Source organism: Lepidochelys kempii, chromosome 13 (assembly GCF_965140265.1).
Source record: "Lepidochelys kempii isolate rLepKem1 chromosome 13, rLepKem1.hap2, whole genome shotgun sequence".
NCBI lineage: Eukaryota > Metazoa > Chordata > Testudines > Cheloniidae > Lepidochelys > Lepidochelys kempii.
Genome location: NC_133268.1, coordinates 28,191,850 through 28,218,133, shown reverse-complemented (window position 1 = coordinate 28,218,133; position 26,284 = coordinate 28,191,850). Strand labels below are relative to the sequence as shown.

At 46.4% G+C, this 26,284-nt stretch overlaps 1 protein-coding gene across 3 annotated transcripts in view; it reads left to right on the top strand.

The window, feature by feature from the left end:
* CBFA2T2 (CBFA2/RUNX1 partner transcriptional co-repressor 2) overlaps window positions 1-26,284 on the top strand; it is a 97,807-nt gene that overhangs the window by 46,881 nt on the left and 24,642 nt on the right. For all 3 annotated transcript variants that reach the window (XM_073309909.1, XM_073309911.1, XM_073309908.1), the window contains one exon: window positions 25,618-25,761. In XM_073309909.1, coding sequence (XP_073166010.1) covers window positions 25,618-25,761 — 144 coding nt within the window. Of the gene's footprint in view, window positions 1-25,617; window positions 25,762-26,284 lie in introns of those variants that run through there.

Genomic DNA, 26,284 nt, shown 5'->3' with positions numbered 1-26,284 from the left:
TACAAGGATAAGGTTTCCCTTTATCTGCATCCCTGGTTCCTTTCTAAAGTGTCTTCTAAGTTTCATCTGAATCGGATCATTTACCTGGTAGTTTTCTTTCAGAAACCACCAAGTCCAGCGTGCAGACTGCACTCCATACTCTAGATGTCAGAAGGGTGTTATCTTTCTGTCTACGTAGGATTAAATCATTTCATAAATCCCCTACACAGTTTGTTCCATCCGCAGACAGATCAGAAGGCTCTGCTATTTCTACCCAGAGGTAATCAAAATGGATTTCTGGATCTATTATAGCTTGTTACAGTGCAGTCAACATCCCCTGCTGCTGGCGTGTCAGCTCGCTCTGTGAGGTCACAGTGTACACCTGTGGCTCTACTTACAAAATGCCCCTGTTGCTGAGATTTGCAGAGCTGCTACATGGCCTTCGGTACGTGCCTTCTCCAGACACTAACCTTCAGACGACGATGCCTCCAGATCGGATGCGGCAGTTGGCAATGCAGTTCTTTCCTCTGTAATGGACTCAACTCTGAAGCTCCCCCTCCTCCTGATGGGGACACTGCTCGGGAGTCACCTGACGTGGAGCCCCAATAGGTGCTACTCGAAGAAGAAAGAGAGGTTACTCACTCTGTGCAGTAGCTAGTTCTTCGAGAGGTGTGTCACTATGGGTCCTCCATTACCCGCCCTCCTTCCCCTCTGCTTTGGAGTTTCCTTCTGAGACTCAGCGGTGGAGAAGGACCTGATGGCAGTGCACCCGTGCAGCTTGATATAGTGGCAGCATGGGGCATGGGGATATCAATGGCACATGCATGGGCTGAACAGACACGGCTAATGAAAATCTCCTATGGAAAATACATGCAGGGGGCGGGGCGGGGTTGCGTGTTCCTGAAATGGAACATCCATCGGGATGCATTTCGAAGAACTACCGTTACTGCGCTGGGTGTATAACCTCCTTTTTCCCTGGTCTTCAGCCTGCGGTCAGGGAAACAGGGTTGCCTGTTGAACTCGGCCTTCTGGTTTGAGAAAACTTCAATACAAATTTTCATTCCTGGGGACAGTTCTTGTGGTGGTTTGTTCATTTTGTCCTGGTCGTTCTTTTGTTGTTAATTCTCTTTTGTGTTACTGGTGTGACTTCTGGTTCTTGTTTGGCAAACCTGATCTTGGCTTGTACCTGTTTTTTCATCCAAGCCAGCAGGTATGACTTATCAGTTCCTGGACTGTCAGTGCTCTGATTTAATGAAATCTGACTGGTTCAGTGCTTCTGTGCTTGTTATCTGGGAGTTTTGATAATAGTGTACTTCTGGGGTGGCACCCTTGGTTCCACCTTATTAGTAGGCATCCTCTAGATGGTCCTATATTTATTCACCTGTGTTCAGGTAACTAACTGATTTTTCTTTTCAATGCTCCCTGCTCCTCTTTTTATTTAATTATTAATGATTAAGACCGTGTTATTCACCACGCTGTTTAGTAATTATTCATGACACTTGGGCTGTTGATGGGGATATTTTCCAGCCATACATTTGACACTATTTTATCTGCAGTCTGTTTGCTCCTCGTTCCTGGGTTACCTGTTTTGGTGATTGACACTCATTGGATACACTTGTCTTTTGTCACCAGATCTGTTAGGACCCATCCCTCATAACCTTGTTTGTCCTTGGGGATCTGTGCACTCAGACATCTCCCTTGTTGGAGATAATCCAGACTTGCGTGAGGTCTGGCTGCTTTTCAGCAATGTTTTCAGCTTAGTTGATAATGACTGCTTGGGATCTACCAAGCAGCAGGGATTTTAAAATTTTTGTTTGAATACTCTGATTTCTAATATCCTTTCCACATTTTCTGCTGAGGTTAAAGTTTCTTCTTTCAAGCCTTTCGGTGGTTTGCTAGAGGGCTTGTATGATGAATTTGCTGCATCTGTTCTTAAAGAGGGAATATTTTCTTTTCTAATAATTCTCAGGTTGTTTTCCTCTTGTCTTATATTTTTTACCTTCTTTGGTCTCCAAGGATGATTGTGTCTATTGCTGAGGTCAGACAATAACACTCTGCAGTATGTAAAACCATATGTGCAGCTCTGATTTGTCTTTCGTCCAGCCTGGATGGTTCAAGGACTAAGAATTTGGTCACAGCTGGGAGATGGAAAAATCTAGCTATGGCAAAATGGATGTGCTGCTGGCAGGTTAGGAAGAATCACCTCAAGGCTATGATATGGGGGTCAAGAGTGCCTGGTTTCATTACTAATGGGGTTTTTATCCACTTTTTGTGAAGGAAGCTTGTGGTTTGGATTTGCTTTTGAACTCTTCAGCTACTCCTGGATTCTCTTGGGGGCATCGGGGCCAAAAAAGTCTCTTTGTATCTGGTATGAGAGTTTCTCTCAGATGTGGACCTTACCACAATTATCCACACCTTGGTGACCTCTAGACTGTTATTGCAAAATGCTTTGCTTGGGGCCACCTGGAAGGCGCAGCTTGTGCAGAACCATGCCTCACTGTATCAGCAGTTGGGAGTACCTCATGGCTGTGCCAGCTCCTTTGCCTGCTGAGTGAAATTCAGAGTGATATATAAAGCCATGCATGGGTACTGGCTGCCCGAGAATCATCTCTATGTGACATGAACACAGCTGAGATCAGATGGGGCTTTTAAAGTAGGGGTGCGTAGAGTTGAATGGTCTAGAAGTGCAGGGCATTCTTAGGGGAGAGCCCCCGATGATCTGGCAAATCATCTGAATACCTTAAAATGCTTTATAAACATTAAAGAATTGGGCCTCTTTCATGCACGTACATGAGCTCGATACTTTATTAACTCTGTTTCACAGATGAGGAAACAGGTGTGGTGACGTGCCCAAAGTCACACAGCAGGTCTGCAAGGCAATGTTGGGGCCAGGCATAGGAGCCAGATGTTCTGACTTCCAGCCATATCTTCCGCTGTCACTGGCTTCATTTTAAACTTAATTTCTGAGAACAGTAAAAGTTCTTGAAAGGAAAATTTGCAATGCGTTCTGAGGCACATGCACAAGCCCCTGGGTCACTAGCTGTGCCACACATGCATTATGGGGAACAGTGGGTCTAGAATGGCCTTCCTTCTTCAATTTAGAAATCGGTTCCTCTCATGGGGCCACACCCCTCAGGTTCACAGGCCGTCTGGTGCTCAAGTTTCTTTGCGGGGTTGTCTGCAGTCCAGGCTGGATCATCCTTCCAGTGCTACAGGGTTGAGCAAAGCCTGGTTCTGCTGAAGCTGGCTTGTGCAGCTTCTCTCTCTCTGGGTTCCCCTAAGGATGCCATGGAGAGACATCCTTTCCCCTCCTTGACCTTACTCCATCCCTGCCTGGAGCCCTCTGGTGCAGACAGGCAGGTTACATGAGGGAAGCTCCCTAGATACTTCTGCTCCCTGATGTGTTCAGATACCATCCAGAGGTTGGGATGAGGCAACAATCAGCGGGAAACCCAGGCTGCATAACTATTTGTGCTGTTAAATAAACCACAGTGGCCCTGGAGCAAAGAGCTAATGTTCTCTGTTCTGAACTGGAGCAGCATCTGCTGGCGTGGGGCTTTGTCTCTATAGTCTATATCAGCTCTTATAAATAGAGTTGAGAAAGGACACTGTGGCTGGAAAAATTCCCTCCATTCCTCACACCTTCTTTTTCCTGCCAAATTCAAGAACTAGGGAATAAAACAATGGCTGGTGAGCATGAAGGGTGAGCAACTCAGTAGTCTGATAGCTAAGAACATTCCATCATAAAGTTCTGCAGCCCCCAGGGGAACAGGCTTCGAGTCAAGCACCACAGAAAGAAGTCCACAGTGCCAGGTGGAAATTGGTTTGACAAATGTGTGAGTTGTTTTATACTCTCTGCAGAGCCAGTTAGGGCTGGGGTTAGCTGGGTATTTGTAAAAGACATTTTGCTTCCATGGAAAAATCGAGGAAGAGGTTGACCTGCAGATGTTCGTCCTTGTTTTTAGCTGCAGCTCTGCACGGAGGAGGGTGGGTGCGTCTTTGGTAAGTATTGACGCAGCGTTGTAGGAGTGATCGCATTGTGCCGTGGTGAATTCTCTTCAGCTCAGTCGATTATAAACATAATGAATGCACCACAAGTTCACTATTCCCGGTGCCACAGAAATGCTTTTCAAAGCCTCCCATCACTGAACTAGTGAGATAAAGAATGACAAAAAAAAATCCGAAAGGTGGATGAGACTGGGAAGAGAAAGTGTTTCAGACTGCGTTAAATGGAGCCCAATTTGGTGCTCATTTGGGATTTTTAAGGGGTTTTGTTTGTTTTTAATTGCGCCACTTGTTAGACTTTGGTTTGTTACCTTTTAAAAATAGCTCCACAGCTTAAGTCTCTTGCATGGTAAACACTGCAGAAAAGCAGTGCAAAAGGCAGTGTCCTCCAGGAATATTCCCCATTAAACATCTTTTAGCAGTTTAGACTTGAAATCTGACCTACTTTAAGCATGTAACCTCACCAGGCATGCCCACTAGCTTCTAAATATTGTTTTATTGCAAACGTGCTAGTGTGATTAAGAAACTAAAAGGAAACATCATTACCATGGCCCCAGTCCTGCAACATGATTCACTAGCAGGAGCCTCTGCAACTGCCCAGAGTCCCACTGACTTTAGTGGACTCCCCATAGACACACAGGTCTGCACCAGCAGGCCCTGATCCTCCTTTGCGATCTTTGTTTTGATCTTTACTATGAGCCTGATCCAAAGCCCACTGAAGTCAATGGAAAAACTCCCAACTGCACTGTGCTTTGGATCAGGCCCTTTTCCTGACTTTTAAGAACACCACATGTTCGCGGCTGCTTCAGAGCTAATTGGGACTAGACCTGCAGGATGAAATGCTGTTCCCAACACTGCACTGGCAACTTTACTGTTGTTGCTACAGCAATAAAGAAGTTAACAGAATGGCGCTTGCCCTTCATCACGGAAGCGGGAGAGAGGTGAGGATGTTTATTAAAAGGGAAAAGATCAGATTTCAAGATGTCAAGCTTTTAACAGGAATGAAAGAATGCTAAATAAAAATAAACACCAGATGCTCTCCCCAAAAACCATTACAAAGGTAGAAAACGCTGCGAAAAAACTAGAGTTTGTTTCACCAATGCACTTGCACATATATCTGCACCAAAGCCATGACCTACTACAGAAAACTACCTTTACAGAAACTAAAGTTATTGCTTTATACACTGCTTTAACTGCAAGAAGGGCAAAAAAATCTCCCACAGAAATCATCACTCTTAGGGAAGCAGTAAACAGCTGCGTGTCCTTCCACCTAACCTTTGGCTTTTTGATACAACAAATGAAATGTCCTGACTGGCACCTCAGCAAATCTTTACATTGATTTTGTTTAAATTCAGCTCTTATGAAGTTGCGATGACTGTAAATTTGAAAAAAAGTCCGACGTGGCTTCTGAATCTGTCATTTTTCAAAGCGATTTGTCATGCTCCTGAGCTCTTCCCTCATTAGTCTTAGAAACAAGCAAGCAGGATAATAGTATGCAGTTTAACAGGTGATGTTCTCTGGAAAAGGCACTCAGGATAAAAGCTGGTTAAAGCGAGTGAGCGACTTACCATTTTTTTTGGTTTCAGAAACTCACTTACTAAACAGAAAACAAGTTCTTCTTCGAGGGATTGCTCATGTGTATTCCACAATAGGTGTGCGTGCTCGCCACGTGCACCGGTGCCAGAAGTTTTTCCCCTAGCAGTACCCCAAGGGGGGGAGCACCCCCCACGACTCCTGGAGTGGTGCCTGCCTGGCGTGGTATAAGGGGAGCTGCGCGTTTCCCCCACCCTCAGTTCCTTTTTGCCGCCAGCGAAGGTGCGTCGGAACTACTCTGCTCCAGCTTTGCTGTAGCTCGATCCCCAGTCCTGTTAGTTTGTTCAGTGTTAGTACCTGTAGTTAGTTAGCCGTTTAGTTAGTCAGCAAGCCCAGGCCGGGGCATGCCCCATGCCCCAGTGTTTAAGTCTTGCGGCTCCTGTAGGCATTCTATGCCAAGAAGTGACCTGCATGCAGACTGTTTGCGCTGTTCAGGAGAAACCCATATCAGCGAAAGGTGCAAGATTTGCAAGTCGTTTAAGCCTTGGACCAAAAGAGAAAGGGACATTTAGGCGCTGACTCCGACTCCGGCACACCGCTCCGAACCGGTACCCAGCACCGCGGCGTCGGTACGCAGCAACCCTCTGATACCATCAACCGGTTGGCACCGCTCCCCATTCACAGGGCACACCAAGAGGACCAGGAAGACTCCCTCTTCACAGCAGCACTGAGGGAAATCTGGGACAGAGGCTAGACTCATGTCGGGCAGTCCTCGCTCCACACCGGGCTCCAGGCTTCCAACTCACATTGAGCAGAGTAGCTTGGCCCCTTTGGAGCAAGCCTCTACGGATGTCCGGATGCCTTCCACGCCTGAAGCCTTCCAGGCAGCCCTGGACGTTATGTCCATGCCGGTGCCCGGAGTGCCACCGATGTTGGCCCCACGCTCCATAGGCAATCCGCCGCTGGGATTTCTGCAGTCGCCTCCGGCTCGGTCTTGGGAACATTCCCGACACCATTCATCGCTCAGCGACCACTCGGGACAGAGTCCAGGTGGCTCGCCCTCAACGCCGACCAGACTGTGTGGCTGGGTTCCGTCCGGCTGGGACTCTCGGCACTGCTCATCCTCAAGGAGCGATTATCGACAGGATCGCGGCAGGCGCTGCCAACGGTCCTACATCTCAGAGGGGGTACCACAGCCGGTCACGGCATGGTCATCAACACCATTCCCGCTCAGACTCCCTCTCCAAGTCTCTGCCAACACATTGCAGCACTGGGCGTCAATCGCCGACATCTTGCCGTCGCGTGTCTGCCCGTTGAGGTCGTTCGCGAAGTAGTGCTACCATCAGTACTGGTCGTCCACGTCGAGATCGTGGTCCCGTGGCCGACGTCAATCCCGGCACCGCCGCTCCTCCCCATGCAGAGGCAGCAGCAGATCGTACGCCAGCCCGGCCTCTGTTCGTAGCCGTCCTTTGGTGGGCCAGGCCAGCCCAGCCAAGCCAAACAGCTGGCCCCGCTGGTGGCACAGCAGGTGCAGGGGCACTGAGCGTCGTGGCGGGCCCAGTGGTACCAGTGGGCACTGTGGCCTCTGGCGCAGCCCCTGATCGGGGCTCGCTTGGTGGCTGGAGCTTCAGAAGCACCATCGGCCTCCCTCTCCAGACCCCCAAGGAAGGAGTCAGTGGGATGTGTATCCTCGGCACCGTTCCTGGAATCCGACCAGGTGGTGGTGCCGGCTGATACCCAGAGCACAGCACCGGCCTCCTCCACCCACCCGGAGGAGGCGATTGCAGCCCTGCTCCCCTCCGCCCTGCAGGAGGACTTCAGGGCCCATCAAGAACTCTTAAAGAGGGTGGCAGCAAGCCTTCACCTCCAGGCAGAGGAGATGGAAGAGCCCTCAGACTCCCTGTTTAACATGCTTTCCTCGTCGGCACCGGGTGGGATGGTCTTGCCTCTCCATGAAGGGGTGGCTAAAATTTCAAATGCCCTGTGGCAGACACCAGCCTCATTGGCCGCTATCTCTAAGAAGGCGGAACACAAGTACTTTGTACCCACCAAGGGGCATGAGTACTTGTATACCCACCCGGTGCCCAACTCTCTGGTGGTTGAGTCGGTCAACCACAGGGAACGGCAGGGTCAACCAGCCCCAACCCCAAAGAATAAAGACTCTCGGAGACTGGACTCTTTCGGAAGGAAAATGTACTAGTCTTCGAGCTTCCAGTTGCGAGTGGCAAATCATCAGGCTCTCCTGGGCTGGTATTAATTCAATCTGTGGGGCTCCCTGCCCAAGTTTGAGGACTCCCTCCAGGAGCGTGATAGAAAGGAGTTCAAGGCGCTAGTGGAGGAGAGGGCAGCGGCTGCTAGGGCATCCCTGCAGGTAGCATCGGATGCTGCGGATACGGCCGCATGATCCATGGCTTCCGCGGTGTCCATGAGACAGGCATCATGGCTCCTACTCTCTGGGCTTTCCAGCAAGGCACAGTTCTCCATGCAGGATCTCCCGTTTGATGGGAAAGCTCTGTTTGTGGAGGAGACAGATACAAGGCTGCACGGCATGAAATACTCCTGCATGACCCTCCAGACTCTGGGCCTATATGTACCGGCTCTGGCAAGACCCAAATTCAAGCTGCAGCAGACTCCCACCCAGGCCACCCTCCCGAAGTCTGAAGCTGCCCACAAGAAACGGCATGACTATAAGAGATGCCCTCAGAGGCAGTCTTGGCCGGCCCCCCAGCCTGGTTCCTCTAAGGACAAGCAGGCAGGGAAAAGGTGCTTTTGGCGGGCCGCTCGGGGCACTCCGCCAATCCTCATCAGGGATCCACCCTCAATAAAGCTCCTCTTCTCCAACCGGTTGTGTGCTTTCCTCCTGGAATGGTCACGGCTAACCTTGGACCGATGGGTCCTCAACACCATCTCCCAGGGTTACACCCTCCAGTTTACTTCCCCCCCCAGCCCAACCACTCCCTGCCCCCATCCCTATTGGGGGACCCCTCGCATGAGGCTCTGCTCGAGCAGGAGGTGGGGCAGCTCCTAGGACTAGGAGCGGTAGAGGCGGTGCCTTAGGAGTTCATGGGCAAGGGGTATTACTCCCGATACTTCCTTATCCCGAAGGCCAAAGGGGGGTTCAGACCCATCCTGGACCTGCGAGGTCTGAACCAGTACTTGGTGAAACTCAAGTTCCGCATGGTTTCCCTGGCCTCCATCATCCCCTCCGTGGATGCCAGGGACTGGTATGCTGCCCTCAATCTGCAAGTCACATACTTCCACATCCACATATTCAAGGGGCACATGCACTTTCTCCATTTCGTGGTGGGACAGAATCACTACCAATTCACGATCCTCCCATTTGGTCTGTCCACTTTCCCCAGGGTGTTTACAAAATGCATGACAGTGGTAGCGGCCTACCTCAGACAGCCATGGGGGAGTTCAGATTTTTCCCTATCTGGACAATTGGCTGGTCAAGGGCACCTCCTGGTCGCAGGTGAGGGATCACGTGGCGCTCCTACTGTCCACATGCACCGCCTTGGGCCTGTTTGTAAACAGCACCAAATCCATGTTAGTCCCAGTCCAATGCATAGAGTTTATCGGGACGCTCCTGGACGCAGCGTCAGCCACAGCCTCTCTCCCACCAGACAGATTCGAGACCCTGAAAGGTCTCATTGACTCAGTTTCAAAGTTCCCGGTGACAACAGCCAGGGTTTGCCTGCAGCTCTTGGGTCATGTGTCAGCATGCACGTAAGTGGTCCATCACGCCAGAGTCAGAATGAGGCCCCTCCAACTCTGGTTGCTCTCGAAGTTCTCCCAGGCCACGGACAGGATGGACAAGGTCCTCACCATGCCGGACTCTGTGATCACCTCCCTACGGTGGTGGTCCACCCCAGACAACATGCTCCAAGGGGTCCAGTTCAGGGACAGGGCCCCATTGTTGGAGCTGGCGTCGGACCTGGGTTGGGGAGTCCATGTGGGGAACTTTCAGACCCAAGGCCTGTGGTCGGCCCAAGACCTGACCCTACGTATAAACATCAAGGAACTCAGGGCGATGCGGCTGGCATGTATGGCCTTCCACTCGCACCTGGAGGGCAGGGTAGTCAGGGTCCTCACGGACAACATGGCCTCGATGTTCTATATCAACAGGCAAGGTGGGGCCTGATCCTCTGCTGCAAGGCCCTCGGGCTGTCGGACTTCTGTATAGCCCACGACATCCACCTGAAGGCCTTCTCCCTACCGAGTGCCCGGAACAAGAAAGCAGATCGCTTGAGCAGGGACTTTTCCTCACAACACGAGTGGTCCCTCCACCTGGAAGTGGCCCACCAGCTCTTCTGAAGGTGGGTAACTTCCCAGGTGGACCTATTCACGACTCGACAGAGCTGGCGATGTCCCCGGTTCTGCTCTGGGGGGGCCTAAAGAGGGGCGCTATCTCCGATGCCTTTCACTTGTCCTGATCAGGCCGGCTTCTCTACGCCTTTCCCCCGTTCCCTCTAATCAGCAGGGTCCTGGAGAAGATAAAGATGGACAGGGCCCGGGTCATCCTGATTGTCCCGGCGTGGCCCAGGCAAGATTGGTACTGGACCCTCACAGGCCTGGTGGTAGCTCTGCCGTGGCCATTGCCGCTCCACCCGGACCTGCTCTCTCAGGACCAGGGCCGCCTCCTCCATCCCAACCTAGCAGCTCTTAACCTCACGGCGTGGCTGCTCAGTGGTTAAGTGGAGAGCAGAGGACATGCTCAGAACATGTTCAGCACATCCTCCTTGAAAGTAGATGGCCCTCCACTCGCCATACTTATTTGGCGAAGTGGTCCCATTTTTCTAGATTGGCAGTGGACCACGGTGTCTCTCCCGTGACCGCCCCAATCCAGCTTATTTTTGACTACCTCCTCCACCTGAGAGCCCAGGGCTAGGCGTCTTCATCAGTCAGGGTGCACCTGGCAGCCATATTGGCCTTCCATCCGCCAGTGCAGAGACACACTATATTTTCCCATGCTATGACTGGCCAGTTCCTCAAGGGGTTGGACCATCTTTTCCCATATTCTAGACCCCCGGTCCCGCAGTGGGACTTGAACCTGGTGTTGGCTCGTCTCACGGGGCCCTCTTTTGAACCACTGGCCACATGCTCCTGGTCTCACCTCTCGTGGAAGGTGGTCTTCCTGGTTGCAATCACGTCGGCCAGGCGAGTCTTGGAGCTCAGGGCCCTGACCTCCGAGCCGCTGTATGCGGTTTTTCATAAAGATAAGGTGCAGCTCCTCCCACACCCCGCATCCCTTCCGAAGGTGGTCTCCACTTACCGCATGGGTCAGGACATTTTTCTACCGGTCCTCCGCCCCAAGCCCTGGGCGTTCAGTGAGGAGCACCGTCTCCATGTGCTCGATGTGCGACGGGCTCTGGCTTTCTACCTTGAGCAGACCAAGCCGTTCAGAAAGTCCTCGCAACTGTTTGTCGCCTCAGCCAAGCACATGAGGGGCCAGCCGATTTCCACTCAATGGCTTTCCAGTCAGATCACTTCGTGCATCTGTACCTGTTATGAACTGGCAGGTGTTCCCCCCGCTGCCCATTGTGAGGGCACACTTGACTCGGGCGCAGGCCTCATCGGCTGCCTTCATGGCCCATGTCCTTATTCAGGACATCTGTAGGGCCGCCACCTGGTCTTCAGTTCACACGTTCACCTCGCACTATGCGATCGTCTCCCAAACCAGGGATGACGCCGGGTTCAGCAGGGCTGTCCTCCGTCCTGGGAACTTGTAAACTCCTACCCACCTCCAACAGATATAGCTTGGAATCACCTACTGTGGAATACACATAAGCAATCACTCGAAGAAGAAAAGACCTTTACCTTTTCCATAACTAGTGTTCTTCGAGATGTGTTGCTCATGTCTATTCCACATCCCACTCTCCTTCCCCTCTGTCGGACTTATCTGGCAAGAAGGAACTGAGGGTGGGGGGAGCGCACAGCTCCCCTTATACCGTGCCAGGCAGGCGCCGCTCCAGGGGTCGCGAGGAACCCCTCCCGCCCCTCACAGGTACTCCTAGGGAAAAAACTTCTGGTGCCGGTGCACATGGCGAGCATGCACACCTATTGTGGAATAGACATGAGCAACACATCTCGAAGAACACCAGTTACGAAAAACGTAACTGTCCTTTTTAAATTAGTTCCTCCAAAACCAGAGAATAACATTGAGGAACTCCAGGGTACTAGGAGCCAGAACGGTTGTGACTTACTCAGGACCACGCAGAGCCAGCAGATTTCCCATTGAAGTCAAGGGGACTACTCATGTGCTTAAGTACCTTGCTGAAATGGGGCCTAAATGAACAGATTTTGTCCACATTACATAGTATTTAGAGTAGGACTGGATTTACATAGGTATTTAAGGTGCCTAAATATGTTGCAAATACTGGCCCATACTCTTTAAAAAGGTCTTGGTAGAGATTTAAGGAATGTAACAGTAGGTGCAGCAGAGACTTGGACGGTAATATTTCGAAGGAATTCTTTTCCCAAAGTGTGTCTGAATGGCATCGCCTGTGCACCGTCTCCATATTTATCACGCCAAGGATCTCAAGGGAGAGTTTCTATGTTTGTAACGTAGTAGAAGCACATTTGCTGGATTATGCAGCGAATAATTTCAGAACATTTGGAAGCTTAACGGCAATTTTTTTTTAAAGTGGAATAATCGGGCTTCCTCTACACATGTCTCAAATTAGCACATACAGCGAAGGTGTGTATAGACCATAAGTAGGGTGATTATCATAATTTTAACATTCATCTTAAGTTTTTGCTTCTACTGTACACAATATTTAATGTAAATGTTACCACTGTATTCTGTTTTCCATGTACCGTTTTTATGTGCATACACTTCACACATACATGCAGGGAAATTACCCTGAAATCATCTTTGATTCAGTGTTGGGTGACGGCTCAACAATAGAAACTGCTGTTCTTAGTGTTCTTAGGTTGTTTCCCAGCTTTACTTGTTATGTCTGATCTCCGTTGGACTTAAAGTCATTAATCTTCCTCATGTTTTCGCCAGTAAGGCAAATACAAGACAGATGTCCACATCTGGAAGGTTAGTTCCAGCCATCATTATTGCACTCAAATAGTTTAAATTACAGTAAGACTATTTGGAGAGCAATAAAGTAAGAGGAAATTTTTAAGAACTCTGAATATGTTATTTTGGTATCCATTAAAAATGTTTAGCAGCTGTAATTTTTCATTCGAAATGCTGTTAACCTAGTGAATAAATATTGCAGAGGATTAAATATCTGTGTTACATTAGAAATGGATTTTCAACTTATTTTGTACCCCTGTATGCAGTAGTAAACAAACAAAATGTTACCAAAATGTTTAGAACTAACTCAGCTAATTAGTGAGGATCTTTTGCTTACCTTGACCCTGGTTGGCCATCCAAGGTCTGGGCATTATATTTCTGGTTACAGTATTGGACAGCTAGATCGTGATGGTGAATGGGGTTTTGCTTTTTGTGGAAGGAAGCAAATTCCTCTGCAGAAGGGGTTCAGAGGTATTTCATCATTCTGTCACTGCAGAACGCCAGGCACAAAGTCTAGACAGGTTTATTGGCTACTTTCAACAGTTCAGAAAGGAGAAAGATGGACTCCTGAGGGAAGAACTGCACTAACTTTATTCTTGCACTTCTCAGTGTAAGTTGTGCCTACAGGGCATATTTTTATAACAGAAACGTTTATCAGGGTGTGCATTAGGTTCCTCTCGATTCCCACTTCAGTTGCATTGTGTGACGAAAGGCCAAAAGCCACATGCCTACAGCTGAGGGAGAAGGGCCCCAGTAGCTGTCTAATGCACCCTTTGACATAGCAGGCAGTATGGCTCACTAACCCTAATTTTTCTCCAAAACACTTGTGAAGCCTCATGCAAGGTGTCCTGCTGTGGAAAATACTGCATAGCAGAAGAACAAGAGGAAATTATTTTTTCTAACCTTTATTTTACAAATGGTCTCTGGCTGTTCTGGAGTCCTTCTCCCTTCCCCTGGGCCCAGCAGCCATTTGTGACTCAGCAGCCCTTGCCCTTTTAATTATAAAATCTAAATGGTGACTACTGAAGAACTCTTCATTTGGCATTTCCAATACAAAGTGAGTATAAGGGCTCCGGAACCATGAACTGCTGTTGCCAGGGCAGCTTGGCATTTAGACAGCAGGAAAGTTTAAAATGTGACCTGCTTCCCCGCCCTTCAGCTGCCTCCCTTCAATTATTCCACCCCCTCTCCCAGGCCACGCTGCTAATATCTCCCCCACACCGCATACCCCTCCATTTAAAATAATGGATGACGATGCGGGTTTCGTTCTGCAGTGATTCCATCCCAGCCATGTCCCATTGAGAACTGGTACATAGCTGTAGAATGATCAAAAACCCAACCAGCTTCTGTCAATGTGTCCAGCCATGACCCCTCATGTCTATTAGGGACGAGGCTGAGACTGCTAAATGTATTTCAGTTGGGCTCCAGGTGAAAGTCAAAGCCGTTAACTATTTTGCCATCAAGCTCCATAAGTCTATTGAATGAGCAGAAAGAAACTGTATATTAAGCAATGCTCCTCAGACCTTTTTAGAGAATCAGTCCTCTATGATGCTAGTCAAGTCATCAGCAAACTTCTGTTGGCAGAGATTCATTTGTGCATGTGAAATTAGAGAAGTGATTTCTTGCATACCCTGGCTATGTATTTAGAGATTCTCAATTAGCTGATCCAAGCTACGTGTCATTAGGTTGTGGACCATATTTTTGTGGCAGTTTTATCTCCTAAGCACTAAATTTGCTCTGAGTCTGGAGACCAGAACTGAGCCATAGACTCTCAATGTGTTCTTGAGCCAGTTGCATGTCATGGTTGGTACTGTACTATTTATGCAGGAGGAAAGCAAGATCTAGCTGAAATGATAATGCTGAAATTAAATATGTGACAACAAAATAGGAAGAATCGCTATAAAACTGAGCAAATGCAGACAACTTTATACTGCCAAACACATTAATAGGTTTTCATAAAATCATTGAAGGATAAGACCGAGAAGGATAGCAATCAGCCTTAAAGAAAAGAAATTATTCTTATTTTCCTTATTAACTGCTTTCTTGACTGGTTGCAAATGATAACATATTCTGCTATTTCAATTTCTTATAGCTGAGTTCCACATAACTGAGCTTGAAAGTGAAACAGCTGTGTGTGGGAGATGGAGATGCATGCATTTATTTTTGATTTGTGCAATGTCTATCCCAAACTCTAGGGGCTTAGTCCTGCAAGGTGCTAAGCACTGCTGTGAGGTGCTGAGTCCCCTCCACTCCCACAGCATCTTGCAGGCTCAAAGCCTCTGGTGCTTTGTAAACTGAAATATACAATACAAAAATGGATTAATCATATTCAGTGAAGTACCCAGGCAGGAATCTTGTACCCACCCATCACAATAGGACCCATAGTAGCTCCTTATAAAACTGTCTATGTATAAAGGAGGATGCATTGGGCATCAGTAGATCTGGGCTCACCCAGATTGACCACTGATTTATTGTGTGACCTTGGACATGTTACTCAACCTCTATATGCCTCAGTTTTTTTAACTGTAAAATGGAGTACTGTAGCAACATTTGCCATCTTTGCAAAGAAGCTAGACAAATTCGGACTGGAAGTAAGGCAAAGTTTTAATGGTGAAAGTAATTAACCATTGGAACAATTTACCAAGGGTTGTGGTGGATTCTTCATCACTGACTATTGTTCAATCAAGATTGGATGTTTTTCTGAAAGATCTGGCTAGGAATTATTGTGGGGAAGTTCTCTGGCCTGTGTTTTATACAGGAGCTCAGCCTAGTTGATCACAATGGTTCCTTCTGGCCATAGAATATATGAAAGCACTTTGAGGCCACTGGAAACCTAACATTTTTACCCTGTACATTTTACGACGTTTTTCCTCTTCCCTGCTCCAGTTAGGTATTTTGTAACAAAATACAATTCACCTTTTCCTCCCCTTAAGGCTGCTTTTATTCATTGTCTTTATGCTGCTCTCATTAATGCTTTGTATATCTAATCCTTTCCTCTTTTTCCCACCTTTTTATGTAATTATATTGCCAAATGATAAAAGATTTGCTCTTTTCTAGGCAAACTGATTTTCATTGGAGCTTGGGAGATGCTACCAGCTATCGGACTGTAGGCTGATATATTGCTGAGCTATTCGAACAGGGTGGTAGTCTGACTAATAACACAAATGCTTTGCATTCATATAGCTCCTCTCATCTGAGTATCTCAAAGCACTGTGCAAAGGTGGAAAGGTCTTTATAAATGGCTTGAAGCTCTCAAGGGGAGGAGACAAGACAATCTCAAAGAGCAAAGCAAAGATGTTAAAAATAAAATTTAAATGTAATTCTTCCCATTTCTCAGTTCCTAATGTGAAAATTATTAGCTTGGTGGAGACTGAAAACAGATGGTGAGCAGTTTGGAGCAGATAAGCACGTTATTCAAAATAAACATTCGCTGAAGCTGGGAAGGTGACCAGCTATATTTCACTCCACCCTATTTACATTATCAGGTCAAGTTACAGTGATGCGGCTTTTAGGCTGCATTAAAATTAACAGAATCTCCTGGAAAGCAAGGAAATTGCAACGTGTCCTTTTAATCATGGACTCATTTGGGCTGGAATGGACATCTAATAAACCCCTCAGCTTCAGGGCAGTATTGATTTAATTATCCTAAACCATCCCTAGTAGATTGTCAGCAGGATCTAGTTAACAGCCGAATAGCCCCCAGAGATGTTAACTCCATCCCCTCCCTTGCCCTCTTGTTCCTCTTCTGAACCATGTTTCTCCTAGTGTTCAAACTGAGGGCTTGTCTAGTTGGGATGTGGGGCACGGCAAGCCAGTGGGTGAATCTGCAGCAGGCTAGCTTGCTGCACAGTAACATCCTGTCTGGACAGTTCTACAGCACGCTAAAAGTTCTAAAATACATAACTTTGCTTTATCTTAAACCTCTTGTTCTGTCCTGTTCAACTATGAGTCCACAAAGCAGCCTGAAGGGATGTCTTAAGTGGTCTGAGTCTCCACTTTGAAGTATTCACAAAAAGAAAAGGAGTACTTGTGGCACCTTAGAGACTAACAAATTTATTTGAGCATAAGCTTTCGTGAGCTACAGCTCACTTCATTGGATGCATTGTAACTTCAGGTTCATGACCCTGCAGGATCATCTCAATCTTTTTTACTTACACGGCAGATAAATGTGAGTTCCATGCATTTGGCTTTTTTTCGGGAAGGTGGCTCTTTAGGATGAAAGACGGTCCTGTCTGCTCTGCAGGGATCAGTGATCCCTGGGCACTTACTGTATAAGTAGCATTTTGCCCTGCTGTCTCAGCTAAAATGTCCCCTTTCCCTACTTCTATGTTATGTGCTTCTCCCACCCTTACCCACTGAAATGCAGCTTCTTGAGTGAATGTATACAGAATCCTTCACTCCAGAAAGGCATCATGTAAAAACAAAATATGGCTACTTTACAGACTTTAGAATCCAATCATCTGGTGGCAAGTGCCTGGCTGACTCTGATCACTCCAACTGTGATGAACAGTGGGTGGAGAGGGAAGAGGGCTCTTTGGATATATGGTCGGTCTTACTATAAACAAACCTGTGAGCATTCATTTACTTTGTGTGGAGATGCTCTCCTGCCTTGCTGCTTCTAAAATATTTTGTTTTTAATACAAAATACAGAAATCAGTTTAATAGCAAAGTTGGTTGAACCCAGCAAACAGGTTTGTGTGTTGCAGGACAGACACTGTGCTGGTTTGTAGTTAGGATCTACAAACTAAGGGCTTGGCTACACTTGAAATACTACAGACGCACAATTGCAGCTGCGCTGCTATAGTGCTTCAGAGTAGAAACTACCAACGTGGATGAGAGGGGTTCTCCCATTGCGGTAGGTAATTCGTCTCCCAGAGAGGTGGTAAGAATTCTTCCGTCGACCTAGTGCTGTCTATACCAGGGGTTAGGTCGGCTTAACTATGTTGCTCCAGGGTGTGGATTTTCTACTTCTGAGTGACGTAGCTGGGTCAGCCGACTCTTTCAGTGTAGACCAGGTCTAAATTCAGATTGAGGCATGTACTTCCTTAATTGAATTAACTTTTCCAGCACTGAATCAATTAAATACATGTACAAACTGGAATAGCCTTATAATCTTGAGCTTATTAATATATAAAAGGCAATTACATTGTCTATGTACCATATTAGCCTTTGTTCCATTCTTCCCAGCACTGTATGCTTGCCTGAAAGCTCACTGCTCTGGCTTTTGTACCAGGATCGACAGTTACTCTTCCACTTCCACCATTACTAGCTTAATGCTAGCAGCCAGTTTTGTCACTGGGAAACTGCTTGTGCTCACCTTTTAAAAACTAGATTATTCCACATTGTGTATTGACCAGGCGATGGATGTGCCTATCCCAACATTCTGATTCCTTTCATAGCAATCCAGCCTCTCTCTCCAGCTACCCCCAAACAGCATTGCTTAACAGTGTGAGGTCCGTGGCACAGCATCCTCCCACCATCGGTTCCACTTCGCTTCTAGTTGAACCTTCTCTTCCCTAGATGACTTCCCATTTCTCCCAGCAACACTACCTCCGTCTATTGGGACGTGTTTAGGTTTCTTCTGTCCCGCTCCAGGACTGTGCAGTCCTCAAATATGCCAGGATGCCAACTTTTTTATACTGGAGCTTAATGTTATTATGTAACAGGTTCACAAACACTTTTTATTAACACATGTAAATCGCACATCCTGATATTATCCTATCAGCCTTTTGGAGTCATCCAGTCCCTCCACTGGCCATGGTTATTTCATACTATACTTCTTCTTATCCTCACTTTGAATTCTCGTGGTAGCTGCTTATCTAGCTTTTGTCCTGCAGTCCTTTATTTCTTGTGGTTCTCAGTTTCTTTCTTCATTTCCAAAGACTTTAAGATAGAAATTAAATGTTTAGAGTCATTTAGACACACCCTAGCAACCCAGCTATTTTGATTGTGTTTTTTACCTTTTTCAAAACCATATGAATGCAAAGGATTATTAAAACATACTTTTCTTTTTATAGTTTACAGCGTAAGTAGAATTTGGCTATTCTTCTGAGGTCACCCATCATAGCAACACTCTCCTTTTCTTAAGTGCAATAGCAGGAAGGTTTACTTAAAGAAAGTAAATGTCTTGAAAACCTGTCTTGGTTGGTGTTTAAACTGTTGAGTTGAAAAAGTGTGTATATTGTGGACACAATAGGGCATGTTTAATGCTCAGCTGTTGCTGGAGAGCTGAGGGGAAGAACTTCTCTGATTTGTGAGTGAAGGCAAAGGTGGTCTGACAGCTTCTTCCAGAACCTGTTCTAGCGTATTGTTCATTCTGGGACTTGATCCTCCACTAGAACTTAGCCTGTGCTTGTTAAATGAGAAGTTGATCAGCAGTGCTACTCTTAACTGTTGTTCTTCTTTGTCTGCTACATTAAGACAACAGTTAGGGAGCAAAATAAAATACAATGCAACTCGCCTAGAAAATCTAGTCAAACCAATTACTGGAGTGCCATGTAGTATATGTTGCAGTTGGCGGGCAGGGGGGTGTCATGGGGCATACTCACTGCTGGTGGCACCTTCTGTTGGCCATCCAGGGGATTAGTTCTGCAATGTACTGTGTTCTCCTCCAGCGGTGTCTCTCCCACTGTCTTCTCATTCTGAGGCCCACTTGCTCCAGGAACTGCAGCCTCCTTTTCGTGACTCAGCCTTCTGGCCAAGTCACAACATTGTCCCACCCTTCCGGGGGGCAGGGAGGGGTGTGTGTAACAGTCTTTCCCAGACCAAATCGTCCCAAACAGTCCACTCTTCTCTGCCTCGTATTTGCCATGTCTCTAGTGGCTGGTAGGGGAACCGGGGCCCACTCTCTACTCCAGGTTCCAGCTCAGGGACCCTCCAATTAGCCAAGGCCTGCACTGCTATCCCTTGCTACTTCTCCTACCTTCCTGGCTTTTCCCTTCTTTGGGTTCGCCAGGGAGTAACTGTTAACTACCCTCTACAGTCCCAACACACCTCCCTCTTCGCAGGGAGTGACTGCAGCCTGCCTTCTTGCAGCCCCTTTCTGTTGCCAGCTTCCTGGTTTATATAGGCCCTGCCTGGCCCTGCCCAGTTGAGCCTTGTGTCTAATTAATCTCTGCTCCCTGGCTCCTCCTCCAGGTGCAGCCTGGACAGTTAATTGGGCCTGATTTACCCTCTCAGGGCCAGTGAGTATACCCCATCACAGCAGGATACAGTACAGCTTTGTGGTCAGCAGTTCCTTGAGTGGGCACAAAATCAATCCAAGCTCTTGAATGCATGGATCAGCATTCATATCACACTCCCAGTCAGTGCCCGGCCCAAGCCAGGGAAGCTAATGATCCAACCAGTGGACCAAATTCAGTGATGAATCCTGGTCCCGTGTCACCTGAGGCACGTTGCGCATACGCTAAGAAGAACAATGCACTGAAATTGATTTTCGCCACAAGGACTTCCTTAGTGGCACCCCCCAAACTAAACGGCTTCCTACCTCCAGGCCATCCAATATACAAAATCACAAGCTTTGCTATTACAGCTGAATAACGTGGAAATCAGCTGAAATCTGTATTGATTAATCATTGTAAAATCTGGTTTTCAAACTCCCTGTGTCTCTGTTGCTTTTCTCCATCACATTTGAGAGGATGGAGACCCTAATGGTTGTCAAGTAAAGAATAAAACAGAATGTCAATGGCCAGGATTCTTTTAAACAAAATGAATCTTATTCCCTGGTAACACTCCAGATTGTTTCAGGTCAGTTCAGTATAGTTTTCCTCTCATCTTGACACTGGCAGGAATATTCTCTTGTTCATTCAGCACATCTTCATTAACCAGTCAACATTTGCTATCTCTGGATGTGAAGTCAACACAAGTCGTCATAAAATTGTGATGTTTGGCAGCTTGATGGCAAAAGCTGTGTGCTAAAAATATGTTCAATCTGTGTCCTGCAGGCAGTGTTTGGAAAATAGCGAATTCATAAATGTTTCTAAAATAGATCCAATCAGCACCTTCAGACCAAACCATGTCAGCTAACATTCCCACATGAGACAAGGAACAGCGAGTTTGATAGCTTTGTAAAGGAGCAGGAGTTAGCACTGAAGTTTGTCTGGAATTTGGAAGAAAGCCTGTTTGAAGTATAACAGATTAAGATGTCCAATTTAGGAAGTGATGCTAAATGGACGTTCCGAGTAGTCAAGCTATTAAGTGCAACTGCTTTTCTTAAAGGGGGGCTGCAAGAACAAAGGCAGGTTTGGAGGAAGAACTTCAGTTTGCCAATGTTGTCTTGTTTGGTGCTTCTTATGAGCTTTGTACGTCAGGGAGCTGAAAAGCATCCTAACTTGGATGTGCATTTGGACTGAGCTCATGTCTCACTTCCTGCCTCCAAACATGCACTTGATTCTATTCAACTTGATTTCAGATAACTGGCAAATTCTATGACTTTCACTCAGTTTGAACAGCCACTGGGTGTCCCCTCTCCCTAACCACAACTGGAGATCAGCAGTTGGAGACTGAATTAAAATCCTGTTACTGATGAGCCATCAAACCTTCCTGAACAGTTCAGTGTGAGAAGAAAGCAATGTTCCTTCAGCCCTTGATGGGAGAGCTGACCTCCTCATCAGTGTCTGCACTGCCTCATTTTAGCTCATTTTTCTCTGTGTGAAGTTGAGTAAAAACCCATATTATTCCCATTAAAGGGATATGTAAAATCAGAATGTTTAGAAGACAGATATGTCCTTATCTGGGTTACAACCACCACAATCCAGTAATCGAAAGCTTGTGAAATCTAACAGCACTGCTTGCTTTTTGTATTTCTCTCATGGTGAGCCATGAAAACAAGCCACTTGATTTCTTGTGAGTTTTGGCTTTCAGATTCTTATGGACTGCCACAGAGCAATGCAGTGTTTCACAAGTTATTACAAGTACATGGGATTGTTTATTGGAGGTTGAGGGGGTGGGAATTCCATTGAACTTTTATTATAACTGACAGTGGCAATATTTCTGCTTGGGCTTTGTTTAAAAAAACCAACCAAACAACACTTTATTTTTAAAAATGTGCCCTTGGTAGTGTTTTGACAGTATGTTTAGTATGTCCTGCAAATGGTTTGGAAAGAGAGATCATCAAAGTCAAGGTTCCATTCCATGCTCTAGTGAGATCGTATGTCTCGTGTTATGTTCCCCATATGCAGTTGTGGGAACAGGTTTCACAGGAAAGGGGTGAAGAAAACAGAATATGAAAGGGGTACTGTGCATATGTTTGCATGTAAGCCGTCTTGTTGGAGATAAAGGCAGGAGAGAATATTGAATTTTGTAAAGCTAGAACGGGAAGAACAATTTACAGTGAATGACATTTATCAAATGTAGCTTCTTTTCTGTTTTTGTGAATTATCCTGCCAGTCGATTATAATTTCCATGAGTTAGCTCACTCTTTGCATTTATTCAAATGATTTGTGCAAACATATTTCAGTTGCTGGGTAGCTCACAAACTATGGAGTAAAAGTATTGGATGTTTACAGTTAGAACTGTTTTGACTGAACGCTGTAGAATCCCATGGTGTGTTTCTGTTCCCTGAACAGATGAGTGCAACTCTTAGCATGACGTTTCTGGTGTGAATACTTTTGGATTGCAAATTCAAAATTTGTTCTCTGTGAATATTCTGGAATGCTCGTCTGATTCGCTGTTGGTTCTCTTCCCCTCCCCCCTCCCCCTCCAATTTTCTGTCAATAAACTTATTTGCTAGAGTATTTGCAGGAAGTGAACACACAGGAAAGATGCACACATTCAGTATGAATTAATGTAAAAGTGTGAACTAACACTTGCATACAGAAGTGTACAGTATATGGCCAGTGTCTTGAATAATCTCTCTGGTCGCTTTCTTGGCGGATGGGAAGCTGAGATTTGAACAAAAAATTACTGATGTGAAACAGGGTTTATATAAACTAAAAGACACACCTGCTGCTATATAAATACTTTAGAACTGCAGATTTGATTTGATTTGATTTTTAATTGTGAGCGATCCCAAATCCATTGAAATGGAGGGAGTTTCTTAATTGCTTGAGTATGGGGGTTTTACTGTATAGTCATCTCTGCTCACGCTGCCAATGTCACCTCTCTAATCTCACAGAGAGGGAGATTGTTGGAGTGCAAGATCCATTTGTTACCTTGCTGACCTTAAGGATAATTTTCCACAAGGAGAATAAAGGAGAAACCTGTGGTCTGGTGTATGCAGGATTGCCTTGGGGATTTCAGGCCATCGGTGATAGTGCCAAGTGGTTGGTGCAGAAGGGCTCTGGCACCAGGTTGTTCCTTCTATGCTTTCACAAACCAGCACCTTTGCTGAGGAGAACAGATTGTTGCCATAAACTGCAAAGCAGCAGGTTTTGTGATTATAATTCAGTGAAAAACTTCTCAGTTCAATCAGTTTCCCTTTTTTAAAAATAGGATTGTTCCACTCAGAGTTTAAGCCCTGGTACAACTGTGTTCTTTAGTGCTGATTGATAACTTGCAAAAATGACATCAGTATGTAGTATTTATGTATTTATACAGCACCTAAAGTGAGTTAAGCACAGCTCTCAGTGGGCAGTTCCTTATTAAGTTTCTCTCAATAGCTTCCATCTCCAGTCTAGAGAAGTGTAGTTGGACACAGGTCTGGGAGCCAGGAATTTCTGAGTTCTAATTCAGAATTGGAAACTGATTCCTTCCAGGGCTTTAGAAAAGTCACTTCACCTCCGTTAGTTTTTTCCGGTTGTAAAAATGTTTGTGCTTCTTACCTCTACTGATGGTTAATGCTTTGACAATGAGAAGGGCTGTTCTAGCGCTAAGTATTATTTGATGTTTCTAATCGGCCCCAGAGGTCTAGGTGGGTCCTTTCTGCCTTTTAAGTCCTCACTAGTAATACAGATTATGCTATCAGAAGCTCACGGACCATTCTCTTGTTGCTGCACATGGCGGAATGGATTCCAGCTTGCTCTGCAGTGCTGATAGAAGTTAGATTTGTTTTTTGGCAGTGAAGGAGCTGTGAGTAGCAATTTGCTGTTTTTCTGTCGTGCCTTCCTAACATAAACATGCTCTGAACTCTTTGGTGGGCTTGTTAGACAGGAAAGTGCTTCATTATATATAAACAAAAAACTGCCCAGCCCTCCTTCATGACAAGGGAAATGCCCCATGTGCCGTGTCACCTTTCAAAGTTCCAGAATGCTTTTTCCTTTGCCCATAGCCAATCAGCATTGAAGGCAATTAGTTTCAGCTGTTATAAAGGTATCCAAGCAGCTGAAGTTTTTTTGTCTTACACTAGAAAGAATCCAAACTTTTCAGTCAACGCTTCTGGAGGCATTTCAGTGCATTGCTTGTGGGCTGTGTTGAATTCCAGCTTATGCCAAGTGGTGAAGGTTGAAACATGTCTAACTACTATGCTCTCCTCCAGGCCTTTGGCAGCCTTGCTGAAAAAGCAGGTGGTCTGCAATGATGGTTCCCTTTGGGTTCTCACACACTGCACACAACACATAGAAGTGAAAGACAACTGTCAGTTCCTTCCTTCCCTTGCTCCCTCCCCTCCCCGTCCCTGGCCAAAAAAAAAAAAAAAAGTACCAGGGCCCAGATGGATGTGCTGGAAATCTTTCAAGGATTTTAGGAAGGGCATGCTACCACATCATCACAACACATTCAGGAACTAATCAGATGAGACAGGCATCGGTTTCAGGAGCAGAAAGTGGTCAGCACATTGTTGAGGGGGATGATCTGGATCACATTGTCTCACATTACTCCTTTTGGGTCACACACTTATGGATGAGCTGCATGCCAGTGTCATCAGAGCAGCAACAATAAGCATCCATGGTCTCTGAATAATATGCTGGCGGGTTTGGGGCTTTTTCTGCAGGAAAGTGGAGAGCTATCTCAATATCAAATCCTAGTGGAAACAAGAAACAGAGTTTTTATTGATGTAACTAGTTGAGCTCAACCCCTAGAGCCCTCCACCTGGGGTTGATCTCGACTAGCTATATCGAGATTAAAAACTATGGTGCCGTGTCTCCACTAGGATTTAACAAAGAGTTAACTGTCCTACCTTTTTTGCAATGAAGACATGGCCTTAAAGGTGAAGTGGGATGATGTTTTATAAAAACTAATAGTTTTAAGAACCCAAATCCTTAGGAAAATACTGTACTGTATGTGCATCCATACATTTTATAGTCTTGATTTTCAGTGCCCACATAAGTACTCATCTATTCAGATGTACTTATCTGAATGTTCACACATCCTTCCTTTTCTGTGTGCTCGGGTAGCCCTGTATTTCTACAAGGGTGCACAGCCCATGCTATTCACAGAGGGGAGGTGTTCATTTGACACCTGCAAACCCACACCTGCTGGGGCACTGAATATCAAACCCTGAAACAAAAGAGCTTTACAAATGTCTCCTTTTCTTACCTGTCAAAGCCAGAGTTTGTTTTTTCCACCAGCCACCTGTTGGCATCACAGGCGCCTTGTAAAGAATGTAACTCTGCCTTGCGTTGTGTGATGGTGGTTCCCTAGAGCTATGTGCCTGACCTCAGGGTTTAATGAGGGATGGAGATGTGAAAGTCTTTCATTTTCACCTGCCTTCTTTCAAACTCATTGGGCTCTTGTATTCTATGGGTGTGATTTTCAAAAGCGTCTAAGGGACGCGGCAGCATAAATCATACAGACTTTCAATGGGACTTGTGCTCGTGAGTCACTTCTCAAAATCCCACCCATGTATCTACAGTGTGCTGGCAGGAGTAGGCCAGCGTTGCCAGGCAGGCTGGTTACTTTTGGAAAGATTTAACAAACAACCAAAAAAAAAACTTGGAACAGTGTGTGTGAATGTGTGCACGCGTGATCAGTCCAGACTGTAGTATGCGCCATATCAGTATCCTGCCTGCAGAGGTTTTAACCTGTTCTATTCAGGTTCTCACACCGCCCTCATCACTGCAGCATATGAGCACCTTGCTTTCTCTCCTTCTGCCCCGCAGCGTTGTGAGTTCAGAGGAATGATCTGGTGTGGGGCTGGTGTGTGTGTGGTTTTGACCTTCAGTGAGCTTTAAACTCTCTTTTTCTTCTCTTAACAGTTGCTAGTGAGAAGAGGGTGCCAGTGATGCCTGGATCGCCTGTGGAAGTGAAGATACAGTCAAGATCTTCTCCTCCAAGCATGCCACCACTGCCACCTGTGAACCCAGGCGGACCCCGGCCAGTGTCGTTCACTCCTACAGCATGTAAGGCTTGTCTGTACCTGGGTCTGATCTGATGTTAGGAAACTGCTTTTCCCCTTGAATTTTCAACAAGACTCTTAATCTCGACGTGGGGGAAACATTCAGTTTTTAAAAATTGCTGCCGATATTGCAGCTGTTTTTGTGTGCTGATACCTGGACTAGAGAGTGAGTTGTGCACCGTAGAGGTAGCGAAGAACTGGGAAGGGGGATTGAAGCTCTCCTACTAGGTAGTTTATCCAGTGCCTCTCCCTACTGCTGCAGAATTGTTCACTATGATACACTGACTCAAATACAGAAGTGCTTTTTCCAGATTAGTTTTAAAGAAGACCAGGGCTGGCGCTCGCACTGCTTCCCTTGGGAGATTAGTCCACGGGTTGATGTATCTCACTGCCAGGAAGGTCTCATAGCTCCTCCTTATTCACCCCAAATCATCTCTCTCCATTTCAATTATTTATACCCTTCCAATAAGGGTTGAGTTTCATTGCCCCTCCTCGACATAATTCAGTCCTCCATACCCCTGCTCTGT